General features: G+C 38.4%; 1 protein-coding gene across 2 annotated transcripts in view; it reads right to left on the bottom strand.

Moving 5' to 3' along the window:
- Positions 1 to 2,014: 2,014 nt before the first annotated feature.
- map2k6 (mitogen-activated protein kinase kinase 6) overlaps positions 2,015 to 17,582 on the bottom strand; it is a 30,547-nt gene continuing 14,979 nt past the window's right edge. For both annotated transcript variants that reach the window (XM_044337291.1, XM_044337292.1), the window contains exons 3-12: positions 16,349 to 16,397; positions 14,917 to 15,030; positions 14,548 to 14,667; positions 12,502 to 12,618; positions 12,283 to 12,334; positions 9,781 to 9,908; positions 7,956 to 8,033; positions 5,184 to 5,323; positions 3,062 to 3,107; positions 2,015 to 2,633 (exon numbers count right to left, since the gene is read on the bottom strand). In XM_044337291.1, the coding sequence (XP_044193226.1) occupies positions 2,556 to 2,633; positions 3,062 to 3,107; positions 5,184 to 5,323; positions 7,956 to 8,033; positions 9,781 to 9,908; positions 12,283 to 12,334; positions 12,502 to 12,618; positions 14,548 to 14,667; positions 14,917 to 15,030; positions 16,349 to 16,397 (922 nt within the window). In that variant the 3' untranslated portion in view covers positions 2,015 to 2,555. The remainder of the gene's footprint in view (positions 2,634 to 3,061; positions 3,108 to 5,183; positions 5,324 to 7,955; positions 8,034 to 9,780; positions 9,909 to 12,282; positions 12,335 to 12,501; positions 12,619 to 14,547; positions 14,668 to 14,916; positions 15,031 to 16,348; positions 16,398 to 17,582) is intronic.

Here is a 17,582-nt window from a genome sequence, read left to right as displayed (position 1 = left end):
CATACACAGCCCACACAAACACACAACACAATCTCTGATGGATCGGTCAAGTTTTCAGAGGGAAAACAGCAGTTGTAATAAATAAGAAGAACTGCAGTAAATATGTTTTGGGGGGGGGGGAGAAACTGGATCTAAATAATAACAATAATTAATATAATAATAATAATAATAATAGTAATAATATCCAGTTCTTTTCATGTTGAACATGGAGTGGAGAGGGTTGTGATTCGGCTCAGTACAGACACAACAAGGAGAATATGGGCGAACTTCTCCCACAACTGACCACAATGTCAACACATACCTCACTTAAAAAAAATGCGCGCGTCACGCAGGGCTGCACGATCGGATCGCATTGGAGTCGCCATTTTTAGCTTTTCCTCCGGACAATCTCGTTCTCACGTGATTAGTATTATGAGGGAGCTTCGAAATTTTCCCGAACTTCCGTCAATAATAAAGTGACTAAACTCTGTTTCACCTCTCCCATCGACCGTGCACGGGGGAAAATGAAGCAGAAATAAAAAAAAAACGAGTGTGATGTCCGTGAGGGAGAGTAAAGGGGTCGGTGTGCTTTAAACAAAGCAGTGAAACCACCTCTTCCATCACCGTTCTGACTGCAGAATCTGGGAGGATGCCTCTAAAAATATATGAAACTTTCCTAAACTGACAATCTGACTGTCATGTCCACTTTGGATGTTTCTTAACTAATGAACTTCTTTGAGGAGAGACTGAAAGTGTGCTCTGGTACCCCTATATCCTCTCTCTCTCTCTCTAAACGGCTATAAACACTCGGATAACAGTTCCTGGAAAGCTTATCCCAGCCTTGAGTTCCCAGTCACACCAGTGTGTCGCACACAACGAAATTTAATCCCATATCCTCATGAAATAGATCGAAACTTGGTGACGTAGAACTATTTGCCAGGTCATGCACCAAGACAAACATTTTGGACTTTCCGGTTCTCGCAGTTCCTTATAAACTCAAAACACCGTCAAGATGTTTTTTTCCAGTCGGACAATGGTTCAAATTTTAATGTTGAACTCAACTGGAAAGCTCTATGTGGATTTACATTTCCTTCCACGAGTGAATCAGCTGATTGCTGCAATTCCGTAAAATGTCCCTGTTAGGAACGGTGTGACTGAACCCTAAAGGGTCTGAAATACTCCAAAACGGATGCAGACACGGATATCGGGTGTGTATTTTAAGCCGCACACCCGACGGCCAGTGTAGACTCTCAACAACGTCAGGCGGACCCTCACACGGAAAGTATAATTAGTGCTTTAAACAGTGAGAAAAATGTAAAATAATTATTTATGTGAGCACCTGAAAAGCAGTATGAGGGTACCAGAGCTATGAAAATGGGAGTGAGGCAGACATTGCAGCAATCATAGAAAAAAAAGCGTCATTCTTTTATGACTTTTTTCAGATTTAAAAATGATTAACTGCAAGCAGAGTTTGGACGTAGTTGCTTCGCTGCACAAGTTCATCCAAATGCACTGCAACCGAATACAATATGAAGGTACAATGAGACCGCAGAGGGAACATTTCATTAAAAACAGTTACCCTAAGAACAGTGAGAGAAAACCATTATCTCAACTCAAATCGCGACTCTTAATTTTATCCAGAATCGTGCAGCCCTACAAACACACACACACACATACATATATCATGCACCAGCTCACACACTTACCCTCACACACACACACACACACACACACACTCTCTCACAGGCAGCCAGAGCCCAAAACGTGTAGTAGACCTCCACTATAATCAAGGGAAAGCAGTTGAAGTGCAGTACCTATTTGTGACCACTAGGGGGCCTTAACGTGAGGCTGTACATCTGCAGGTCTTCAGACTCTACAACTGTTCCTCACTGGCCATTTTTACCCAGAGAGATATATTCTGTACATGCATTCAATTAATAAACCGATGCAACACTTGCTTGAGTATACAAACGTTTAGATTATACATAGATATCATTATATCATTCATCTTTTTTATATATATATATATATGTATATATATATATAACCTGCACCTCTTTTCACTTTTTCAGCAAAAGGAAAAATAAACTCGGGGTTGACCATTATGACAGGTTAAAACTCCACACACGGTCAACTCGCTGACTAATAACAATTTTTGAGTAGTAGGCGATGCACAAAAGGTGAGACAAATCTAACCGAAAGAGGATGTTTTTGCATACGGACATCTTCAATTATTCCAGATTATGAGTGAGTGGAACTGGTTTAACCCCCCCATCTCCCCTCCCCTCCCCTCCCCCTCCCATGACAGGTATGTACAGGGGACCATGGAGGTGAAGGTGGGGAGCTCCTCATTCTGCTTCGTCAGCTTCTCCTCTGGGGCTCCGTCTGTCTGTTTCTGGAGGGAGGGGTGAGGCAGAAAGGAGTCCTTCAGGTGACGGGGGGATGGGGAAGGGGGTTGGGGGGGGAGGGGGGGCTGCGATTGGTGCTTTTTGTTTGTTTGTTGTAAATTTTTTTTTTTTTTTTTTTTTTTTTCCATTTTAACAGATTCAACCTCTCTCCTTTGTAAGAGTGGTGACTCAGTCCCCCAGGATGACTTTCACAAAGCTAGCCACGTCGGTTTCTTTGGCCTCGTGGGAGATGAAGAAGGGATGTTGCTGAGGAGGAAAATAATATTCATTTAATCTGAATGTCATCAGAATATCAGCTCAGTGTCGTGTGATTGATTCATGTACTGGAGCATCACAGCTTATGTGATGTGAGAGCGCCTTCAGCCACTTGGAAATACTGGTCTAAGTGCACCCTCCAGTGTATCATGAGCAGTATTACAAGGTCCACAGAGGTAGTAATGCATGAACCTATGGCTGGTGGATGTTGTCCCCCCATCACTTACATTTTAAGTGCATTATAAAGGGATCTTCTAATAGTCAGTATGAACAGGAGGAATCATTATGGCAAGAAAAACCTGTTTTAATGTTCATATGGGCACCATATGACTGTTATTTTAAGACGGACTACACAGAGAAGTTATGACAGAGAAACAACATTATTTCATTTTTATGACAAGAATAAATAGGCCACTCACCATGAGTTCTGTGTAAGTCGGCCGCTCTTTGGAAACTTTCTTTAAGCTGGAGAGACATAAAACAACATCATGATTCATTCACAACAACCGTAACTCATCACTGACAGCAGCATATGCTGAACTGATTCAAAGTCAGAGTCTCAACGCTTGGCTTGTGTTCAGTGACTGTTTCACTATCATCCTGCAAAACCCTGATAACAAACTTAATCAACTGATGATTGTGATCCAATATTCTGTTTAGTTTCCAAGGAATCAATTCACAGTTCATAAGAAATAATTAGTCTTTTGTTTACGTACATCTGTCTGAGTGAACTGAGTCACAAAAATAAGAAACTACTATGATGCGTATGGTGTGCAAAACATCTGCGTCAGTGTGTAACTGCTGGTAAATCAGTGTTGTTCACCTGTTCATTATTTTTGTTTACAGACTTGATTTTATTTTTTTCCTGTTAAACCACAGTGAATTTCTACATTAAATTACACAACATACTTTTCACAGTGCAGCATCATCTCTCTCAGTACACGATGACGTATGAGGAATATTCATTCAACAAATTTCTCCATCAAACCGCGTAATCTAGGTCACTCATTTGGCAGTAATTATATCTCAACAGACTGGTTTTCTCATCATACGGGGGCAGCGGTCATATTCAGGATCCTGAAATCCCAGCATAAAATTAATTAATTAGTAAATAATAACATACAAAATATGGGTTATACAAATAAATATATTTTCTGGATCTAATTTTAAACTTTCAGTCATGAGTCTCCTTCTAAAGAAGCTTTTTTTTTTTTTTTTTTTGCTTTCTCCTTTTCCTCATTAAGAGGCGCATTTACTTGGTTCTCCAAAATCCAACCTGATCCGTCACTCTACAATAAGCCTTTTTCACAGAAGACATTTTGACATGTCACTGTGGCAAAAATACAGGTGTAGATAATAAAATTAATGATGGCTGAGTTCCATTTAGCTGCTTGCTTTGGGTTTCAGGGTCCTGGTATTGTGCACATTTAGACAAGCTGACGGTACGTAAAAACTTTGTCTTTTACCATGAGATGAATACCTGCATGAGCAAGTGATGGTAAGTTACTAACAGTTAAGTACAAAACAATATCCAGCACCAGGGAATTAAACCTGCTGTAAAGGATTCATCAGAAACACCCATAAACACTTGAAGTGTCTTTCAGCTCATCGTTTTGGTCTTATTTAAACACCAAATGTACTGTTTTGGTTCATCGTTTCCACCAAACAGCAGACAGATAAAGTTAGCGATTAGCGAGCGAAAGTGAAGCATTTCGCACCTAAAGAGCCAGATATATTTCTAGTTGCTGGAAACCAAACTAAAGCTAAAGGCAGAGTGAATATCAGCCTTGAATTTGTACAGACGCATGACTTTAAATGAATACTAATGCTGCTTGTGACTACTGAATGTGTGAAGAAGAAAACCCTGCCAACAGTTAGCCTTGGAAATGTATATTAGAGTTTGTTCTGTCAACCTCAAGTAGCCAAAAGATTAATTAAAGTCATACATCAAGAACAAATGCCAAACATTTGCTGGATCCAGCTTCTCAAATGTGAGAATTTGCTGCTTTTATCTTTTTTATACTTTTGTAAATTAAAATTCTTTGGGTTGTGGACTGTTGGTCGAAAAAAACAAGCGATTTGAAAACATAACCTTGGGCTTTGGGAATCTGTTATGGCTGAATTTTCAACCTTTTTTTTTTTTTACATTTGTAGAACTGTCAAAATATTTCCAAGGATTAATCAATACCGCAAATACTCATTAGCTGCAGCTCTCCCCAACAAGTTAGAGAAAATACATATTCAGATGTATCATATGGAGGGTTAAGGAGCCCTGGCACGTCCTTCTGCATCCTGTTCTAAGAATGTCACGATGAACTCAATCTGATAAAGGGGAAATTAACTGAAACCCGTTCAGCTGGACTCAATCCAGGTGTTTGTCAAATTTAATGTGGCTTTGTTTAAGGACACAGTGACTCTGCCGGCTCCTCGTCTGAAAAGATCAGCCTTGAGTGAGTCATTGCGTAAAAAAAAATGAAATGAACAGAATTGAAACGTGGACCTGAATGTTTTCTGAAAAGTGGACACAGGAAAAAGACGCACCACTGAGATGTGAAGTCCACAAACTCCGGGGAGAACTGGTCGGCAGGAAGCTGGGGCGAAGGTTCTTCCACCACCTGCTTCAGCTGCTGGAAGGGTGTGCCCCACGAGTCGTACGGGAAGCGCAGGATGGCGAGCTCGATCTGAGTCACGGAGAAAAAGAAACGCTGAGAACATGCACGACGCACACAAACAACAGTAATGTGGTTTCCACAATGTTTACATGGAACATTTGAGAGGCCAGATGCCAAAAAACTAAAACTGTGTACACACAAAGCCAGAAATGCTTTTAGATTCCCCATCTGATCATCTGTAATTATGATGGGAGCAATATTTCAATTTTATTCTGCGCATTATCGCTGTCTTTCATTACATCGTTGAGCATCATATTTTTTCGTTTTATTGACTAACTACAAACATAACACACCTGCAAGACAGTGATCAGAAACCCTGGACAACATGTTTACAACAATTTGTCAATGATTCAATTAGCAATTTTGATAATTATTAATCTTTTCAGTAATTTAAGTGAAACTAAAATGGTTACAGCGTCTTCAATGTGAGGATTTGCTTGAGTTTATATCATTGTAAACTGAATATCTGTGTGACTGTTGATTGGACAAAACAAGACATTAGAAGACGACAAGTTGGGCCCCTGGGAACTTCTGACATCTTATGGGTGAAAAAAATCGTTGTAAATAATAAGCCAACAGATTAATAAATAACAGGAGTAACTGTTGGTTAAGTTCTTCCAGTGGCTGAGAAAAAACACAAACACATAGATCATCACAACACATACTGTATGTTGTATTAAAAATAATTACCAGTGCGTTCATCAGTTTTTATTTATAATCTTAATCCTTTGCATGACTGTAACCTAATTGCATTGTTGTGTTGTGGACTTGCAGCGTTTCTGTACTGACTTGTGTTTTCTGTCTTTGCAGCATGTATTTCAATTCACTTGTGTTTTATTTATTACCATCTTTATGTTTTCTAAATGCACTAAAGAGTTAATGGTATTTCCCCTCATTCGTTCTGTCTATTGGTTGGTGTTTTCTTGAAGGGAACCTATTATACTTTTCCTTATTTTCAGTCATATATATATAATGTTACAATGTCGGATGTTCATATTAAACGTGGCCAAAGTGTCAATTATGTAGAAGTAAACAAAAAGCAGCAGATTCAGACTGCTCTGAACGCTCAGTATACAACAGTTTTTTCTACTTTCAGCCCGAGCAGACGCCGACTCGTAACAGATTTCTTTAAATGGTCATCTGCTCCGCTCCGCTAACGTTATGGCGTCTTTCCATTGTTTTGGGGTTAGTCACGCCGAGCCATGACTCCATTACACAGCGTTATTTCTAACTGATCCACTGAACAAAGAGCTCCAAATGTCTTCATATGTTGTTGTGTCGACCAGTTTTTAGCGCCGCTAACGAAGCTCTGCTAATTTGATGAGGAACACATTTCATTTCCTGTAAATTCTTCACAATAAAAGTCTCCTGTTATTTAGTCATTTAAAAGGTTTTAATATGAAGCAGTGCAGCCGGAAAATGTTGGGTTTGCATCGGCGGTAACTTAACACGACTCTGATGTGGCCGCCCCTTGGCAGGCTTTCGGAAAGCTGGCCAATCAGAACAGAGTGGGCTGATTGTGAGGGGGGCTTCAAAGAAACAGGAGCTAAGACTAAGAGACAGAGGCTGAACTGCGGGGCTGAATAAAGGGCCAGTATAAGGTAAAGAGTTTTTTCGAATTATCAATCATGCAAAGCTACTCTAGTGGAGTCCCAGAATGAAAATATAGAGCTGGAAATGAGCATAATAGGTCCCCTTTAAGCTGCAGTGTGCTGATCTACACATAACACATAACAAATAACCATCATACTCAAACAACGCAACCATAATCAAGATACGAGTCTGCATGTCAACCTCTCACTTATTATGCTTTTAGAAATTATTCATATTTTTCTGTCATTTTAACTGCAAACCCCAGGATGTTAAGGATATCAGCTACATACGGTAGCAGCCTGTTTTCCATCCTTCAGATCAACTGATTTGAGCCAAAATCTCATCAACTGCTTCACTTTGCAGTTGTTTTAGTATTCATCGTTCAAGTGGCTCTTAAGTAGAGTACTAGAGGAATGACAGGTGCTCCAAAAATCAACAGAAAAGCACCAATTAGTGTTTTTTATTTAACACACTGATTACTCACTCCAGTTTTGATGCTGTCTTGGGAGTTAAGATTTAAGATTTCCATCACTAAATTAAAATCAACTGTTTCTTTCACCTCTACCATTTAAAAGCCCCTCTCTACTACAGACCAAACATTTAGCACACTTATTACCATTCAAATTAGACTTGTACTGGAACATTTGCTGCTCATCTGTAATAGCTGACCTAATAAGCACAAGAGAAGGACGAGCCAGGTTCAAAATGATGGGAGAATTGCCATAGATTGCTGAATCCTTAACGCCAAAATATTCTCTGGTCTGAGTTGAAAATGTGCAAATGAGAAAGCAATGAATATTTAACAACTCATAATAAAACGTCTAGACACTACTTCGTCTAGAGCCATGGCTCATAGAGCGCCAGTTTTCTATTCATTATGAATCATTCTACCCTTCAGATGCTTCTCTTTTTTGGCAGTAAGGAAGACATTTTGAAAAACCAAGATGAACAAAATGAAGGAGATTAAATGTGTGCGTGAGAGATGAAAAGTTTCCACCATAAATTTATCCTGAGATCAGAAAATAAAATGTGATTAAATCTGACTTACCATTGTGATTCCTAAACTCCAGATGTCAGATTTGACATTGTAGCCTTTCTGGTTCGTCTCCGGGTTGATCCTCTCCGGCTGCGGGACAGAAGGTCAGATGATGTCACTTATTGCAGCGGTTGTCAAGGACGACAGGCACACTTCCCTGACATCCTAAACTTTTTTTGTACACACATACACAGACCTCTATGTTCCCTGAGCGCTAACCTGGCCCTAAAACCCACTCAGCCAACCAGCAGCGGAGCAGCAGAGATGGTTAAAATGTAACCGGGCTCATTAAAAGTGTGGATAATAATGAGAGACAGGAACGTGAACCTGTTCACCCCTTCTACTGACGAGTCGGATGCCTCAGTTATAAAAAAGCTTTCATGCAGAAAGTTTGTACTCATGGTCAAATCTGTTTAAAGTCGTGAGACGCAAATTTGTTCTTGGCCTCACAATAAGCAGAGATTTTCTCTCATTTTCTGCTCTCCAAGGTTAAACTACTGCCATTTATTATCTTATTATCTCTATAAAGTAAGAAGAACTCTTACTGAAGTCAAATAACATATTTTCTTCATGCACTCTCCTTTGAGAGAGAGAACTGAGACTAAAGAGTCTACAGTCAGAGAGGCTCTGTGAGGTTTTTATGTATAAATCAATCAATCATACTTTGTACAGCACTTATCAGATATCTGACAAGCTGATAATAAGACAAATGTAAACAGTAAAACAATAAGACTAACGCACACAAGAAAAAAAACAATAAAATAGATTAAAAAAATAACTAAATAAAAGAGATAAAAGCAGAATAAAACATGTAAACAATTAAATAAATGTCTATAAAACATACTTTATTTAGGTGTAGCAGTGTTTAAAGGTACTCTGAGGTTTGTTTGTGTTTGTTTGTTTTTATGAATGTGTCCTTGTTTGGTTCATATCATGCAGGCTTATAATGATGCACATTCCTGCTGCTGGCTTCACACTTTTACACTGATCTAGTTTGTGGCTCAAATGTGTAAAGAAACACAGCAATTAAGTGAAATACACACGGATGAAACTGTTTTATGAGAAAGGAAATGCACTCCCCGCCTTTGTCGGGCCTCAAGGATTCTTGATTTCCTCACTCAATGTAAAAATAACTTTGTTTACAAGAAGCATCTTTAATGCTAACGTCAGCATGCTAACACGCTCTCATGGCAATGCTGATGTTCAGCAGGTATAATGTTACTTTAGTTTGGTATTATGCTAACATTATGCTAATTAGCACTAAACACAAAGTACTGGCTGATGAGATTGTGCTTGGTTTTTTCTTTTTCTTTTTTTTTTAGGTTTTTGGTCATAAACCAAATATGATGGCAATATATAATTCGAGATATTTTCCAGACCTGACTGACTGACTGAGAACGCCGTTGTTCAGCGTCAGTAACTTAACAGCCAGATAGCAGCCTGGGAAACAAAACAAAAACAAGCTTCAGACCTCAACCCACAACCCACATAAGATATCTAGCTAATTCCTCCTTCTTATCTGCTAGCATGGATACCTTATCTACTAGCACAGCATGCTGAGCGAGCTACCAAACAAACATCCAGTGGAGGACACCTGCACTGTAAATGTCTGGTCGCAGGCTGGATTGCTAATTCGCACATTGAGCAGCTTAAAAACTTATCAGAAAATGTCAATATTGGTCAGTTTAGACTCAGTTTCAGTTTGTTAATATTGTGTCTTGGTGTCCCTGCCTGCTAACTGTCAATCAAACACGTACACAGACTTTCCCCAGACTTCAGTTGGATTTCAGGTTCGCACGAGCAGTTAAATCTTTTCATCTGGTCTCTTCCTGCTTACCGCCATGTAGGGTTTACAGCCAGCGTCCATGGTTTTAGCCACGGAGTCGACCAGGTAGCCGCTGATTCCAAAGTCGCACATCTTCACCTGGCCCTGAGTGTTTATCAGCACGTTGGAGGGCTTCACATCTATGAACAGAGAAAAAGACGCCACAGCAAACAGCAGATTTAAGTTTGTGTCCACCCACTGTTCAGATTTAGTCTTGTTTTTTTTGTTTTTTTTAATAGAACAAATGTCTCGCACGGCCGTAGTCACACTCTCAAAACAGCGCTGCGGTCGCTGGTAAAGACTGACTGTGTGACTTTATTTTAGTCACTTATAATCTTTCTAAATGACTACAAGGAGCTTTGATGCAGCAAGAGCCGCATAGTGACCACGGCCGTGCCACAGAGGTTTGACACAGGAAGGATTAACTCTTAAAAGGATCGTAACAGTGTGTCCGCTAGGTTTAGCACCTTTGCCACAAATCATGAGTTTTTGCTGACCATTTCAAATCTATGTTGTACGGTTTTAGATTTTTGGATGTATTTTTTTCTATGTGGTATGAAAAATCAATAAAAAGGCTCTTGAAACTGGCTTGAGTTGTGTGATCCACTAGAGTAAACATCAAGTCTGCATTCATTTTTTGTCAATGCTACTTTATCACTGAATGATAATGCAGTTTAAAAAGGAAAGAAAACTACAACTTGGGCCTTATTTTTTGTATTTTTGTTGATAATTTCTACTAGCTGTGATCACATTGTACTCATCACATTAATTGATGAGATCTGGGAACACTGTTGTATCACTAAAAAAAAGTCAGAAGGGCAAGAAAACATGTTTTATCCAGATTATCTAAACCACTTTATTTGGGGAATAGCTGGTAGCTATGCTAGCTAGATATGTTGGTTAAAAACTCAACTACAATATACAGTAAGTAGCCTACAGTAGGTCAAAGCCAAACTAAGGAGATCAGTCAGTCAATACACTGTGATGAATGTTTACAAGCTACAGTTTGGATGATATTTTTCCCTTTTTGCTTTTGTTTTCTCTTTGAAATAAGTTTGGCTAACCTGGTGGTTTCTCCAATTGCTTCGGTTAGTACTCGGTTATCATCACTGATAGGAACGTTTTCCAAAATTACAAAAATAAGACTGAAGTAACTGGTTTTTTTTGGCCACTTGGGGGCAGCGGAACAAACTGCAAACCACAGACTATAATATAAAAATATGGACGTAGCCACTGTGATGTCACCCGTTGGTTTCTGAAGAGCGGTTTTGAAGCTCAAAGTGGGCGGCTCCGGCCGTCGCCATCTTGGCAGCGCCTGACTCCGCCTCACTCCCGGGCTAATTCCAAAAAGGGCAAAAAAGGTGGAGCTGAGGCGGGCCGAATGAACAAACCACCTAGCGGCTAGCAACCTGTCATCAAAGTAGCCACGTCATTAATTATGCAGAACTTTACGGCTCAATAAAATTTAAACAGGTGAGTTATAAAAAAAAACCCCCCGTACAGTTGTCATGAAAGTGGAAATAAGCTACAGAGACCAAAACCGTTGTTTGTACCAGACTGTAAACATGTTTATTTCTGCTGTAAAGTTGGGTATTTTAACATGGAGGTCTGTGGGGATTAACTCGCTTTTGGAGCCTCAAGTGGCCGTTCGAGGAACTGCAGTTTTTGGCACTTACACCACTTCCAGCCCTGGATGTTGCCGCTTGCTGTAAACCCATCGGACATACAGTATTATCACCTTTAAACAGTTGACATGGTGAACATGTTTGCAAATAGTTGCCGATTCACACTTGCAGCAGACACAGAGCAACATTCATTTGGAGTCGTATTTGTGTCTAACTGATGAACATAAGTCCAATATTCACTCTCTTTTAGCTCGTTTTTACTCTCTACCAAACTCCTGAGGGAAATATCTGGCTCTTTAGCTGCTAAATGCTCCACTATGTTCACCGGCTAGTCTACAGCTAACTGTGTAGAACTGAGCAGGAAGTGTTTAGTGGCTTTTTAGAGCTTTTTCTCTGAAAACGGCTGCCTGCTGATGGCTGTAAGAACCGAAACAATGAGTTGAACTGCTGGTTTCTTCTAAAATGACCTCTTTCACATTACAGAGTCATTTAACCCATTGTTATAATATTGACAAGTGCAGCTTTAAATGCAGATATATTTAAAAAGTCTGCACTGCTTAACCTCAGAACAGTTATGTAACGTCGATCTATATACAGATTTGATATATCATATATCATATGGAAATAAATAGAACAAAAAATGGCTGCCTCACAGGTCAGGAAAAAGACACAAAGTTTCTGAAACACAGTAGCACAACAGTTTGCAAAACTGTTAGTGGTGATGTTTAAAAAGGGCTAAAACACACAAAACGACTGTCATGGTACTTTGCACAGGAAGGAAGGAAAGACAGATGAAAGAAGCTCTGCGCTGCTGAGTGATGATGCATCACAGGAGAGGATATTGACACGGTCTCTGAGAGGTTTAATGGGTTTCCATTCACGCTCTTACCTCTGTGTATGACTTGCAGATTGCTGTGCAGATGCTCCAAAGCTTTTACTATCTGTAATAACAAATCCCATTTATAAGCAAATGATCATTACGTAACAAAATAACTTGTCATTAAGCCAACTTGAGCTGAGGATTCACAGGAAGCTTTTCGTCATTTGGAATTAATTTTTTTAAATCGTTCACATTATGCAGTTAGAGGAGCGTTTGGAGTAAACCCACCGAGACGGCGATCTTTCCCAGGATGTCCTCGGGGATGGTCATGCCCTTCTCGATCACCTGCTTGTAGAACTTGTCGAGGGAGGTGTCCATCAGCTCCATGCAGATCCATACGTCACCCTGGCAACGGGTAGACAAATTTTTGGAAGAGATCAGGAAGACGGCAACAAAGCAGCAGGCCCGGATTCCAGACAGACAGGAAATAACAGATTTTCCAGTGTTTTAGTGGCGGTGAGGAAATCCTGAACATCCACTCACTTCTGGTGGAAGATATCTGCATCCGAAAACCCTCACAAGTGTTTGTCATGATCGGCCTGTGTTTACCTGCACGCACCGGCCGTTCTAGTTTTTCTGCACGTCAACAACGGATGCAGAACTGGACTAGAGCCTGATCGGTGCTTCGGTGTGCAAATATTAGCGGCTGATATCAGCTTATCACAGCTACACCTACCAGAGTAAATGTTGGCAGGTATGCAAAAGGAAATTACAGCGCAGAGCAGTAAAAAACAAACTGTGTATAAGCACAGATGCATCTATATCTGTGTCCATAATATGTGTATTTAATGTTTGTTGATCAACCTTTTCTGTAAATTATGTTAGAAAGTCATAAAATTTAAACTGCATTAAAACACAAACTTACATTAAACTTGAATTAAAGACATTTTAAGTCAAATGTACACAGAAATGCAGCAATAAATGTTCTACAGGCTGCATTTTTAAGTATATTTGATATTGATAATTAAAGATGAAGTCATTTCTGAGTATTTTCACTGAGTTTACTGTTCTATTACTATCATCTATGACCATAAAAGTTCACTGTTTAGCTGTAAAATGTGTTGTCTCAACTACAATCCATCTATCACTCATCTATCACATAGAACAGATCAACTCAGATAGAAGCACATAACCAAAAACCTCCCGTTTTATTCTAATGCTGCATTTTTTTTTTTAATGGTTTTTACTGTATAATGATTGATCAAGATTTACAGTTTCATTGTAGAGTTAAATACATGAAACATGAAGCTTATTTCAAAACAATTTTTTGTACAGTAAATTTCTGCTGTTTTGTTTTATTGGCGTGAATTGATCGGGCTTTGTTGGTGTTGATCGATCAGGCTTTGTTAGTGCTGCTGATGTCTCGTCCGCTGTGAGTTCCCAGTCAGACGTGTCTTTGTCACAGCGTGTTATGTGTTTATGAGCATCGACTGATATGTTGATTTTTATTATTTTGAAATATCAATATTGACATTAAACTGCAGTGAGTGTGGTTGGGTATCATTTGAAATATTTCAATACTAACACAGATGAAATAAACCAAACCAACACTTATTTAGATACTTTACTTTGAGAAATATGTTCTAAAAAAAAAAAACAAACCTTTTTTATTTACAAAAGAAGCCAAAGTTGTGTCTAAACACAAGCAGCCATGTGAGAAATAAATCAATAAAAAAATGATGATTTAAATCAGAACTTGTAAACGTGATTATGGATCCGAATAGAAATGGGTTAAAGGTGCAATATATGACAATATATGACAATCAGCCCCACTAGATGTCGCACTAGCACCAGCATCTCAGACCAAAACAAATGTGCTGCACGTCGTTTACTCTATAAAGTGACGGACAGGTCGTAAAACTCACATCACATATGGATCAAGATTCTGATTTCTCACCTTAAATGTTTTCAGAAGCATATTTTAGTTTACTGTTTGGCTGTAATTTGAGAAACTCTGATAACAACACACACACACACACACACACACACACACACACAGAGAGAGAGAGAGAGAGAGAGAGAGTGACTTCATTCTCTGGCCTGGTCGCCATTACTCCACTATATCTTCACATTAGCAAATAGCTGTTTGCTGACATCTAGTGGGGCTGAATGTCATTTGTTGCAACTCTAAAAAGGACACATTTTGTTCAGAAGAAGTTTTAATATTTGACAACGTTTGCCAAACTTTCATTCAAGCATGCACTCATTCTTGAACAAGCTAATTAAAACACTAATCAATTAGTGTATTGCATGCAAGGCTGTGTGTTATACTACCTCTCTGAATAGTGCTCCATAGAAGGTGACTGTGTAGAAACAGTCCACTGTCCTCATGGAGATGTCCAGGTCCGTGAGCAGCCTCTTTTGCTCCAGACTGTTCACCGTGGCCCGAATCCTCTGAGAGAGAGAGAGAGAGAGAGAGAAGAAAAGGAAACAGAAGAGCGAGATGACACACAATCATCACTCATGTTTGTCTTCTTCGTTGTTCATATTAGTTTCATAACGTGTGAAGAAAAAAAAAAAAAAAAACAGATGTGTGTGCAGCTGTGCGGACCGGCTCGATGTTGTTAATTAGGCTTCAAGTGTGAACGTGTCTTTCGGTACAAGACGATCTGGGGAACGTCTGCCTGTCGTCCCTTCACCCACCTTGACGGCCATGATCAGGCCGCTGGGCACGTGCCTCATCTTGTCCACCACGCCGTACGCTCCGCGGCCGAGCTCGCAGATCTGCTCCAGGTCATCTGCCTTCACCTCGAAATTCTGCTCCAGATACAAACAACAACAACAACACAACAAGATCAGAAGAGAAGAGGATGCAGGAACGCTTGATCACAGATGTTAATGCTACGGGAACTTAAAAAAAAATCTGGGTTCTGATTGGCTGAAAGGAACGGCGTGAATTCATGTTTAGTAACTGGACAGGATGTTTGCATCCACCTGTACTGTACCTGTTTATGTGTTTATAAAAAATACTGTCTGTGGATGGAAACTAATTTATGATGCTGTTTTGTTTGTTTTTTTTTTAATTAGTGCAACCAGTATTAACCAGTTGGACCAGTTGGTAAGAACAGCAACTCAATAGTGAAGCTTAGCTTAAGAGTTTGAAGCTGGAGAATTATTACTGAACTACCAACAACAACAACAACAACAACAACAACAAACCTCCCCAAAAAAAAGACAATCATGCAAATTTAATTTTAAACATATAGAGCTGCAACAATTAGTTGATCAACAGAAAATTAATTGGCAACTATTTTGATAATTGGGTCAACTTTTCATACATTATAGAAAACCGAGTGTGTTGGATTGTTGATTAGACAAAACGAGACATTTGAAGACGTCACTTTGGGCAAATTATAAGAGGCATTTTTCACTATTTTCTGATATTTTAGAGACAAAACCATTAATTGATTAGTGAAATATAATTGTTAGGTGTAGCCCTACAAACATAATTGATCTTTGCATGAATCTAAAAGTCCAAAACAATCACGTCAGCCCCGGTTTCATCCGTTACAACTCGTCAAGTATGATCTTTTACTTAATGCAAGAAGACAGGAACGATTACCATAACCGTGAAAAACAGCCTCTCAGTCGTTAACACGCTTTGAAGAACCTTTTATTTCCTACATTTTTCAAGCAAACAAAAAAAAAATAATTCACTTTGAGTCCTGCCAAACTTGCCAACAGCAGGCACCTCTGCCAATGGAAAATTTCACTTATTTGATGAGTTTAAAATAAATATTTTTACTGCCTGATGGGCAATAAAAAGCATTCCAGTCTCCCCACAATCAGAAGTGTTCAATTCGGCTGTAATGTTCACCGGGGCGTTCTTTACAGCCAACAGACCCTTTATTAAGCCAACCTCTGTGGACTGAGAGTGAGGAACCAAAAATACACTCGCAGGAGGAGGAAAAAAAAAAAAAAAAGTAAACAGTGAAAAGTTATGTAAGAGTTCACGGTAAGAGAAAAAAAACATATAAAAAGCTTGAATGGGATGATGGAAAGGTGCAAAGATGAAAGTAAATACGTCCTGATGTGAAAATAAATTGATGAAATGAGCAAAAGAAATAAAAATTACCTTCTCGCCGATGGTTACATAAGCTTTCGAATCCAAATCTCTGGGGGGTCTGAAACACACACACACAGATATTTTATTACATGTAAACCTGTTAAATCACTTCAGTGAAGCAGAAAGTAAAAAACTGCAGGATGAACATGACATTAAAGTGAAAAAATGCTTTTTTTTCTCAGTAGCAGAGTCTTCTAATAAGAAAATAAACAACAAATAGATAAAATAAATTAAAAAAAACATAATAGAATAACTTTACTGTATAGCACTTTCCAAAAATATGTTACAGTGTTGAGCTTGAACTTTTATTCTTGACCCCGGAAGCAGCAGTTTGACAAAAAAAAAAAATTAAAAAATAAATAAACTCAAGGTTCACTTATTAGCTTTTTCTAGACTTTCATCCGCATCTCACGGTCTTCCTCAGGAAGTGAAGAGTTTGCTCAGTAGATGGAGTCAATCTACATCCATTCACTCATACTGCTCGTACTAAGTTGATGAAGGCTGTGGGATGAGGTTGAAAGCTCCGGAAAAAGCTAGTAAGTAAGTGGACCTTGCATTAAAAAAAATAAAATACATTTAAATTGTATGAAATTAAATGAGAAATCTTATTTAATTTACAATTTAATTTAAAACTATTTAATTTTTAAAATAAAATTGATTATTTAAAAATGTAATATAAATTATAATATAATAAAAATCAAGAAAGATAAAACTAAAATATAACAATAATTAGATACATAAATAATAAAATAAAATAACATTTCAAGTATAAAGATAAATAAAATATTAAAATAAAGACAGTTAAAATACATAAAATAATACATTTTAAATACTAAATATAATTATTATAATTATAAATTTTAATCAAACTAAAAAATGAATACTAGCACTGCAACGATTAGTCAATTAATAGATTGACTGAGAAAATTAATCAGCAATTATTTTGATAATCGAGTAATCATGTTAGTAATTTTTTTAAGCAAAAATACCAAATGTGAGCCTGCGAATGTAAATCTGAAGCTTTTCTGTGTCACAAATCTAAACTGTTGATGAGACAAAACGAGACATTTGAAGACGTCGCTTTGAGCTTTAAGAAATGACATCACTTCTCTCTGTTGTCTGACATTTTACAGACGAAAATATTAATCGATTAGTCGAGAAAATAACCAGCAGATGAATCATTAATGAAAATAATTGTTAGTTGCAGCCCTAATAAATACTATAAAATCCAATTATAACAAAG

Source organism: Thunnus albacares, chromosome 20, assembly GCF_914725855.1.
Source record: "Thunnus albacares chromosome 20, fThuAlb1.1, whole genome shotgun sequence".
Taxonomy (NCBI): Eukaryota; Metazoa; Chordata; class Actinopteri; order Scombriformes; family Scombridae; genus Thunnus; species Thunnus albacares.
Note: the sequence above shows the minus strand (reverse complement) of the source record. Positions and strands in the feature narration are given on the sequence as shown.